The following is a 10,166-nucleotide window of genomic DNA, read 5'->3' on the forward strand; positions in this document are numbered from 1 at the left end:
CTGTTCATCCTGATATGCAACTGGTATGTTTCGCATTTTCCACAGTACTGTAGAGATAACTAGACGCCTCGAAGTAATAAGTCCGCTATCTTGGCATATAACTCTTTGGAGATGATTACGGTCAGAATAGTTACAAATGTGTCCACACCCTTGTTCTTTAATACCACGCACACCAACAATTAAATACTCATTACAGGATTTAGTTAGCCAACTTTTGGGGGTGTCGCACTTTAGGGCTTCCTCGAAAGTGAGAACCCCAAAGATTCCCGGGGCTGTCTGGCTCATGCGGCACCTTTTAACCCCACCGCTTGCAACGCAGAACACGAAACTCGTTTGGGAAATCAAAACCACAGTGAAGACGTTTTAACAACCGATTTAACTGAACTCCGTGACCCCACAGACGACCAAAAACGGATGGGCTTACTGGACAAGATGATATGACACCATAACTTATTGGGGGTGTGTGTTTATTTCGTGGAGAGCTTGAAATAATAATTTGTGGAATTAAAGCGGAAATGTTTGAGTATGTACACGAATGAGAAGGGAAATATCTTGAATCCTTTAAGTGTTTAAAGTATATATAGAGTTATTGTGTGAGGTTGAACAGCCCCAATCGATTTGTGATCATTCGCTGAGGACTGGGAGAAATCTAGATGTTCCAATGGAGAAGACGGCTACATGGAACCCGCATCATCTTCGTGCTGGGTGGTGGATAGCTGGCCGCCCTCTAAGGCACTGAGAATCTGCTGGTCGGATGCCTTGCTGGCAACAATTTTTCTGAGCTTCGGATTGGCTGGCTCCGCATCCACGCCGTCTTCCAATTCCTCCTGCTCATCTCTGGCAGTCGGCTGAGAATCGGCATCGGGATCCTGGTTTACCGGTTGGAGCTCGTGGATCTCTTCAGACTCGTTCTCCACATTACTGTTATTGGACTGTCCGAAGACCGCGGTTTGGCGCTGGCTCTTCTGGCGGTTGAACAGTAGCTTCCAGTAGGACGAAATAGATGTCTTAATCGTGGGTTTGGCGTTCGGCAGCGGCTTCTCATGCTCGACGGGATCGACTGCCGAGCCCGAAGCTTCTTGACCATCTGGCAAGTGAGGATTGTGATTACTCAAAGCGAATTTGTGTTAATTGAAAGTTATTAGCAAATTTTGAATCTGTCAAAATAGAATCTTACCCTTGTTGGCTCCCTTCAATCGAGTGAAGAAGCGACTTATCGTGTTGGACTTTCCCAGCTCCTTGTTGTCCTGGGAGGATGAGTCGTCGTCATCCTCCACTTGGTCACGCATCAGCGGCTTCTTGCTGATCTTGAAGAAGCGCTTCAAGGAATTTGATTTTGGCGTGGGGGCCACCTCGGGGCCATCCACAGGCAGACCTTGGTCGCCAAGCGGAATATCTTGCAGATTGGACATCTTCGTCCAGTATGTCCACCGGAATTTTATCGGTTTTTAACAGAAAAATATGACTCGGTTTTATACGAAATATAAGCTTAATGTGACTGGTGTTGTTGAATAGAATACCAGACGCAAAATGCTAGAAAATCCAGAGCCAACTAGTTGTCACATTTTGAGAAGAGTAGTTTCAAGTTAACTTGATTAGAGCGGTCACTTTAGCATTTTTAACTTTAGTATGAGTCTGAGATTGGTACATGATAAGAACATTGATTAACAAACTAATCCTGTTGTATTATATAAGTATCAAAACATACCTACTATAATATATCAATATCTAACCGTTTTATTTAAATTTGTTATGGAATGCTTTCAAAAACATGTGTAGATAACAACAATATCGATTTCGTTTCTGCTGCCTCGTTTATTGCATTTGCCTTAGCAATTTGGCTACGTTTGGTTAACATGTGTTAACAACGACATCGAAACAGGTTTCAATTGATACGACTTTGATTTCATTTTCTCCCCGCATTCGAACTGTTTCCTCGGCCAGGACAAAGCCAAACTGGACTGAAGCCTGCAGCCCCAGAAAAAAGCTGAAATAAAAGCCAAAGGCAATTCATTCAATATGTGCACACAATACCCCTTCATATGCTGCTGCTGCCCCATTGTCTCAAATGTTCGAACTTCGAAGTCCGTCGTCCGATGTCCGTTGTCCGCTGTCCGCTGTCCGCTGTCCGTTGTCCGCTGTCCAGTTAGTGGTGCAGTGTTCCATTCCTGAGTTGGGCCCACCAGCAAAGTGGTTTCGCAAAATCAATTGAAGAGCTGGTGGCGATTCCTGCTGTCGACACTGCGCCATCCCTCCCGCTCTGGCCCGATCCCTTTCCGTGGTCCTGCTCCTGGAATCGAGGTCCGTTAATTTATGTAGTTATGTATTGCCGGTTGCCAGGACACCCGAAACAATGGACAATTGCTGCGGCACTTGCAGCATGCGGAGCGTATGCTTTTGTCTGGCGAAGGTGTGGACATTCTGAAAAACAGATATACATTATCATATCAATTTGAAAGCCATTAAAATTCATCAATTACTTATTACGGAGTGCAATACCGAGCATCAAAAGAGGACCACCATGGTCTATTAAAATATTAATATATTATACATATATCTTGTTAAACAGTAGTAGATATTTAGCATGTTTGCCCTTTAATTTGACAGCTTTCATAACCCTAGACGTGACTGCTCTTGTCCCCCATTTATGTATGTCCAACCCCGAATCCTTGATAAAAAGTTAATGAAAAAGCCCCACGCCGCCAACAACAAAGGGACATCAATAAATCATCAACAATAAAAGCAAGGAGGAAATGAACAAGGATACTGCAAGGCAATCCTTTTGCTCACCCACCCCGCTGAAATGTGTGAAAATGTCAGCGGCGACGGGTAGCTATCCCCATCTGCACCACCTCCCCCGCCGGTTATTATGCTCGCCCATTTGTGGAGTGGGCGCCATATAATGGCCAAAACGGAAACGTTGTTTGCAGCCAATTCATGGCCAACACACAGTTGCGAAACGGCAAATAACAAACAGCAAACAGCAAACAGCATAAACACCCCCTGCAGGCTTACGCAGGAGCAACACCACTGCGCTGTGCGGTGGGGCAGGGCTCCAACTGTGGTGCGGTGGGGCGGGGCTGCAACTGTGGTGCGGCGGGGCGGTGGGAACAATGGCAACAGCAGCAGAATCAGCAGAAGCTGCAACTGCAGACCGCAAAATGTGTTGCCACAACCCTCGGGGCAACGAAGCTGGAGCTGGAGCTGGAGCTGGAGCAGGAGCCGCATCTCTTGGGCCGGAGTTGTAGATGGAAACTCATAAGTTGGTCGTCTGGCAGACAAATCCTCGGAGCAAGTGCATTCATTCATTGGCAATAACAATCAAACTGCTGTTGGCAGTGCACAGTCCCTTTCCCTGCCCAACTCTGGATGCCATTCAACTTGTTTGCCCTGCTGCTGTTTCTGTTGCTGTTGCTGTTGCTATTGCTGTTGTCGGCAGCAAAAGCCAGAGCAGCAACAACATGCAACATGCAACAGCAACCACAAGCGACTCCGTGCTGTTGACTTTAATATTTCGGTCTTCTTCGTTTATTGCAGTCCCCCGAAAGATCAAATAGTCTGAAAATCGTCACAGATACCGGGAAATATCAGCTCCATGTGGGAAAGGTAAACCTTAACCAGTCGCTCTTGGGAATCCGATAAAGGGGCCATAAATCGTAAATTTCCCCCCATTCCATCGGGTTCTCAAGTTCAATTTGGCACTGCCGTTCGCCTTTATAGATTTACAATATTTACATAGTTGCACTGCAGTAGATAACACGGCGATAAAGAGTTCAATCGCATCGGTCTATTGCCTGCATCGCTTGGTGTTCAATCGCCGTTTGGCTGTCTGTTTTTAAATAAATAATATTGTGTAATGATAGCAATAATCCATATCTCGTTTGTGTAATCATTGATTAAATAGTCTCTCGTTTACGATCTCACACTTTCACTTTATCGAACGCGCACATTGGAGAAATGTGCCTGGATCGGAGGTAACTTATTTACCCGACCATAATCCTTCATGTACTGGTAATCTGGTCCTTGGGCGAGGGAATCTTCTCCAGCAAGTCACAACGTGGCCATGAAGTCCATCAATAATGCAAGTGGCCATAAATCGGAACCGTTGCCGGCGACACTCCGCTCGTCCCAAATTGGTTAGATATCGACTGATGGCTATCAAGGGCGCCAGCGGCAAAGCAGAATGTCAACAGTTTAATAAATAAAATCAGTCAGCACAACCAGCTGGGTTGCCAGCTCAGGCGCGCGACTGCAATTAAAGCGAAAAAAGGGAAAAAAGCCATCTAAAGGGGCACAGTCAAAGCCCAAGTGCGGCAAGTGCCGTCTCGGATCACTCACATGTGGCTGCTGCTGATGTTGCATGTGCCGTCGTGTGCGACAGGAGCTGATTGTCGCTGGTCCCAGATCGGAATCAGAATCGGAATCGGAATCAACGGCGGCATCGGAATCAGCGTCGACACATGCGATATTTGAGTCTCAACTGAGAATTATGATCGATTTATTATGCGACAACCAACGACGGCGGCTGCAGCAGCAGCAGCAACATGGCCAAGTGGCTGTGACAGGTTTGGGCTCTTCGCCTCGGGTTCTTGGCCCACGGAATATGCGCAAGACATTGATTTTCGCCAGGTAATGAGGCAACTCATTAATCATTTTTTCGTTGCGCACTGGCTGGGGGATTATGTTGCTTTTGCAACAAGCACACCGGCAACTCGCAACTGGCAACTGGCGACCGGCTACGAGCAACGTGCAACAGTTGCCGCTGCCTCTGACGGAATGCTGGCAACATGTTGAGCGTGCAGCTGCAGCAGCCGCTTCTCCTTGCATCCTGGCTGGCTGTCTCCTCTTGTTCTCTGCTTGATTTTGTTAACCTTTTGACCATTTGAAGTTATTTTTGTATGCTTTACTGCCAATTTGGTGGTCATTGGCCATTCACTTGACTTGCGCCTTGCGACTTGCTTGTCCGTTGTCTCTTGCCTGTCTGTTGCTGTTGTGCTGCAGTCGCCGTAGCTCTGCTGTTGCGGTTGCTCTTTTGGCACACAACGCACAATGTCTGACAGTTTGGCCGATTGCCTGGCCCCTGTTGCTGTTCCTGTTGCCTTGATATTGCTCTTGCACTCGCCAATGTTGCTGCTGTCGCCGCCGCCGACGTCTCCTGGCTTGAGGCACACAGCGGTGATGCTCATCTGGCAGCAGGACGGATGCGGTCTGGTGGACCCACTGGATGCACTACAGCGGCAAGCCTGCAGAGCCGCCTCCCAGGAAGCTGTATTTGATCATAAACCAATTACTGTTCTATACTTTTATTAAATGATTCATAATAGACACCTTGTAAAACTACAGATCAAAGTCACTGAACTGAACGCATTCTCTTACAAGGAGGATTGTAACATCACTTCACTATATAAAGTAGGTGTCGAGGTATACTTAGGATGATTAAATTATGCACTTATTCATTATTTATTGGGTTATATCATATCATCATATATCAAATATATCAAATCAATATATTGATTTGGCTTGGGAGTGCGGGTTAATCATGGAGCACTGAAGGGTATTGGGGATGTACCTGAATGGCTTTATAGCCACTTTTCTGCACTTGTCGCGCACAGTTGGCCAACTTGTAAATGCCTGTCGTTGCGGTCGTTTGGGGGCCATTAGCCTTCGCCTTCATCTTCGGGTCAGCCACACGCACAAATCCCGAAATTCTGGCAAAATTTCTTCATTTTGGTGAGCGACTCGCTGGCGGCTGGGAGCTGCAGTTGTTGGCAATTATTTATAGTTTCTGATGTATTCAATTTATTATGCAGATGGTTAGAAAGTTGCTAAATACTTGATGTACGACTCTAACATATCGGGTGTAATTTTTCTCCGGCTGCTGCAGGAAGTTCGAGGGAAATGCAGCCAGATGCAGATGGGTATATTAGAAATGCATGAGTTTTGCTTCAGTCGGAAAAGAAAACATTTAACTAGCTGTTTAATTTACGATTTTCTCACGATTATTCAACGATGATTGATCCGTGGAGTCGAGGTATTTCCCAGTGGAATCTGAATCGATACGTGGCGTTAAAAACGCCGTTTGCTATCAAATTCGCTTAAAGTTCATCACACTATGGATGGTAATTAATTACGGGAACTTGCAGAAAAACACTGAAGCCAGAAGCCGGCAATTAAACATAAATAACCGAGACAACTTAATTTTGAAGGTTGGCTGTTCTGCAGCCGATTCGATCGATCGACATGCAATTCTCCATGCATTAAAGTTTAAAGGCCAGCTAGAAAAAATGCAGCAGCAGCAGCAAACAGCAAGGAGAAAAAACATTTTCTAATTTATTAATATGTTTAAGAGGGAAAAAATCTATTTGGCAAACAAGACCGACTGACAGCTAACATAGATCGCGGTGGCTGGCGCAGACCATTAGAAAGCGATTAGATAGCGATACAGATACAGATACTCCATACTCGATACTCGATCCCCCGAAAGACATATGTAACCCACGAGCGGTCGGTCCAAGGAGCAGCGGCCAAAACAATGTCAGACCGCTTTGCCCGGTCCGCCGAACAATGGCAGCTAAACATGGCAAGTTAACAGTTTAATTTACCTGGAGACAAACAAAAAATGCCGCTACATGCTGGCCAACGATATGCGGATATTTAATGTATCCGCCAGATACGTAACATAGAAAAAAGCGCGCTGCAAAAATAAAATACCGCTCTCAATCTCAGGACCTAACAAAAGCTGAATAGCTGAAAAAAATCGAGCTCAACTGCAGTTATCGCTCATTATGGATCGTGATCAATGGCGTAGAGTGTGTGTGGTGTATGAGAGCCCCGAAAAAAAGGAACCGCAAGATAAACGCACTCCGGCCAAAACGGAGTCCCAGTCCCCTGAAAACAAAGGCTCCCGGTCGGGCCAACAAGTGTTGCTGGCCAGCGGGGCAAAAAGCCGAAAAGCAGAGGCAACGGTAACAATCTGGTGGCCAAGTGGAGTTTTGGCCAAGCTTCCGCCTCGCATCCTTTTTCGATCCTAATTTCGCATGCCTTGCTTCGCAAAACGGAGCACAGCCGAAATAACCAACGACCCAAGGCTAAATGACCGTTGAAGATTAGCCCAATCTGTCGGTCTTGACCAAGAAGCACTTCGGGTAGAGCTACCCTAAACTCACAACGCATTTTAAGCGTGGTCTACCATGCAATTTGCACAAGTTGTGTTTAAAATGATTTAATATCGGGAGTATTATGCTAAATAGATTTATGTATTTCTAGGCCAATACCCTAATCGGGTTTTTGCTAAAAAATTGGTATATATGTAAGCGTTTTTTAAGCGATAAGTAGCATCTTATGGAACTGTATTAAAAGTTAATTTGTCAATGAAGTGTACCTCTTTATTTAACAAAATGCATTTAAGTTAACTTATTCAACCTTTCAGGGATCAGGCTGCGTCTCCTATGCCAAACCTTGCTGCATTTCATTATGTTAATAAAGCATTTAATTAACGCACCATTTATGGCCATCAACCCAATCGAATGCAGTTTACTTTCCCGGCCTCCACCTGGCTCCTTCCCCAGTCCACTCGATCCTTCCGCCGGTTCCTTCTCCTTCGCCGGGATCCTCATCCCCATTCACATCTCCATTGTGGTGCGTGCAGCGTATCTGAAGGCAAGAAAGGAAAAATAGCCGATACAGCTGCGGTTTAGGCGGTATTATGGCTAAGAGCTCCGCAAAAAAGTACAAAAATAATAAAAACCCAAAACAAAAAATGCGGTAACCGCAAATGTTTTGCTGTAATTTCTGGTGTTTTTGCTTAAACGCTTCGATTTGGATTCGATATGCTGCAGATACAGATACGGATACGCTTTTAAGATACACTTTCAGTGCTCTTGGCCTTTTGCTTTTTGCTCCAGCGCCAAATGACATTGAAATGAATAGGGTTTTTCTTTGAATGCTGCAAAAAATTGATGCCGTATCGGTTGATTTGGTAAATAGGAGGTGGTTCTCGAGTGTTTTTGCTCCCATTTTCGGCATTGACTTTTAAGAACCTGAGAACAGAACTCAAGCCCAGCGGGGATATATGAACTCTTTTAACCTGGAACATACATTTATATTTAGATCTTATTTATTTGATCTTAACACCCATCAATCAGTAATCCCCTGGGAGTACAATTTTCAGCAGTAGCACTGTTTCTAGAGGCGTAGAAATTCAATTTATTAATTGGCACCTGTTCTGAAACTGGTTAGCTTTCATAGGCTAGCCATAAATATTTATTTTATTGACCTCCCGTTGGCCAACGTGCCATGGAGCTTCCATCCAAGTCCTCCCAGTACTCTCTTCGCCAGCCAATCCTAAGTAGTTTTCTATGTCAACCGCTCACATTACCCACCCGATTTGGCGGCATTATAGCCGTTTCCATATTCATGCTTTAAGCCCATACGCACAGCTTCTCGGCTGTCAGGCGGAACAATGATAATTTCCAACCGAAAACTGGCTTCCACATCCAAAATACTCGGATGAGTGAAAAAGGAAACATTGTGGCTTTACCGTTAGCCGGCTATAACCCATCAATTATATTGTAATGATGTCTGGCCTCAGCTACTTCTGCCGCGGCTGCTGCAGTCGCATCTTCAGAAATCATGAGCAGGAATGGCAACTGGCAACTCGCAACTGGCAACTGGGCAACATGCCCATTATCAACGTCATCATGGGGCGGCGGTGGGGCATTAGAATGTTCCGGACTCAGAGGCATCCACGTTCGAGTTCGAAAAGGAAAACTACTTGTAGCACTGATGAGAATCGCGCCGCCGAATCCACGCAACTTCCACCTGGCCGACACTCGCTGCTGCCCGTCGATGCACTGGAAAAAAGTGTGGCGCCCCAGCAGTTCCCCAAGGCCAGCGTCGTATTTTTCTGAAATTATTTTACCTGCATTTCCTCAGTGGCTCCTTCAGAACTTTTTAGCCGTTGTAGCATTTGCATTCGAGTGTCCACTAAACGTCAATTAAGTGGGCTTTAGCCACTACTCGGGCTGGCGGGGCAGTTTGATTTGGTCGCCACTCCTGCTCCACCTCCACTTATCTGCAGCCCTCCACTTTACAAAAGCTCAGGAGTTCAGTTTCGCTCCAACTGCGATTTCCACTTCGCCAGTACAAATACATAACATAACATAACATGAAGTAATAGCTTTAACAATGTTGTGTGCTCAAGGCTTTTGGAGGGCGCAATGGGGGCTCTGGAGGGGCTGTCTAGGCGGGAAGGGCTCCATGGCCGGCACTATCGTTGTCGTCATCATCTGCATGTGTGAGCCTCTCCTCCAGTGGTTTTCCCAGTGGCTCCGGTGGTGCTGGCGGTGCCTTTGTCATTCCGCCATGACGCATGCGTAACGTTCGATTTGATTCAATTAATGGACGGGAATTGTCTGTACGTGTGGTTTGATCGGGTTGGGTTCGTCTTGGTTTCGATTTAGCATTGCTGGCTTTGGTTTGTTTTGGGATCCAAGCAGACTGCGGGGCAGACTTTTCACAAGAATACACTGATGGATGGATGGTTGTGGGTCTCGATTCGCAGATGCAGCAGAAGCTGGAGTGCTGCGCAAATACATTAAGTGTATTGCAGGTTGAGCTGTACGCAGAACACTTCGGCTTTCCATTGGGACTAATCGAAGGTAAATATTGATAATTACATTTTGAAACATCGTATTTAATATTCTTAACGCTGGTGCAGCTTTGGCTCAGAAGATTGTGACCCACTCTACATACTAATTGTATCTACACTAGAGCTCTAGACCTTTGAGCAATCTGCATGCCAATAATTGATTGCACTCGAGTGCTGAGTAAATGGAAGCTCTAGCCCGATCATGATTTATTGCCAATGCATTGTAAATACGCCGAGCATCAATCACGAAATTCCAAATACGCCCCTCCAACCAGCCCATTAAAGCTAACCGCTCATAATGATAATCTTTAAAACTAAACGCCCGCACTGTCGCGTCAAATGTATCTGCATTCAGCGGAAAAAGGCACTTTTAATCGTTTTTTGTACCGACTAGCTCATCACATTTTCCATAGTCAGGCTCCACAGCGTTGTTTGTCAAGTGCGCAATTACTTATAGTTATTTTATATTTTTTGCCAAGCAGCTGGCGACGCCAACGCCAAATGGCGGCAGCTGGGA

At 45.7% G+C, this 10,166-nt stretch overlaps 1 protein-coding gene across 1 annotated transcript; it reads right to left on the minus strand.

The window, feature by feature from the left end:
- Positions 1-661: 661 nt before the first annotated feature.
- LOC6553816 lies at positions 662-1,553 on the minus strand. Its single transcript, XM_001979513.3, has 2 exons — positions 1,178-1,553; positions 662-1,087 (listed from the first exon to the last, which is right to left on the minus strand). The coding sequence occupies exons 1-2, from the start codon at positions 1,410-1,412 to the stop codon at positions 675-677; spliced, it is 648 nt and encodes a 215-aa protein (XP_001979549.1). The 5' UTR covers positions 1,413-1,553; the 3' UTR covers positions 662-674.
- Between the last annotated feature and the right edge of the window lie 8,613 nt (positions 1,554-10,166).

This window comes from Drosophila erecta, unplaced genomic scaffold (genome assembly GCF_003286155.1).
Source record: "Drosophila erecta strain 14021-0224.00,06,07 unplaced genomic scaffold, DereRS2 tig00000000-arrow-pilon, whole genome shotgun sequence".
Taxonomy (NCBI): Eukaryota; Metazoa; Arthropoda; class Insecta; order Diptera; family Drosophilidae; genus Drosophila; species Drosophila erecta.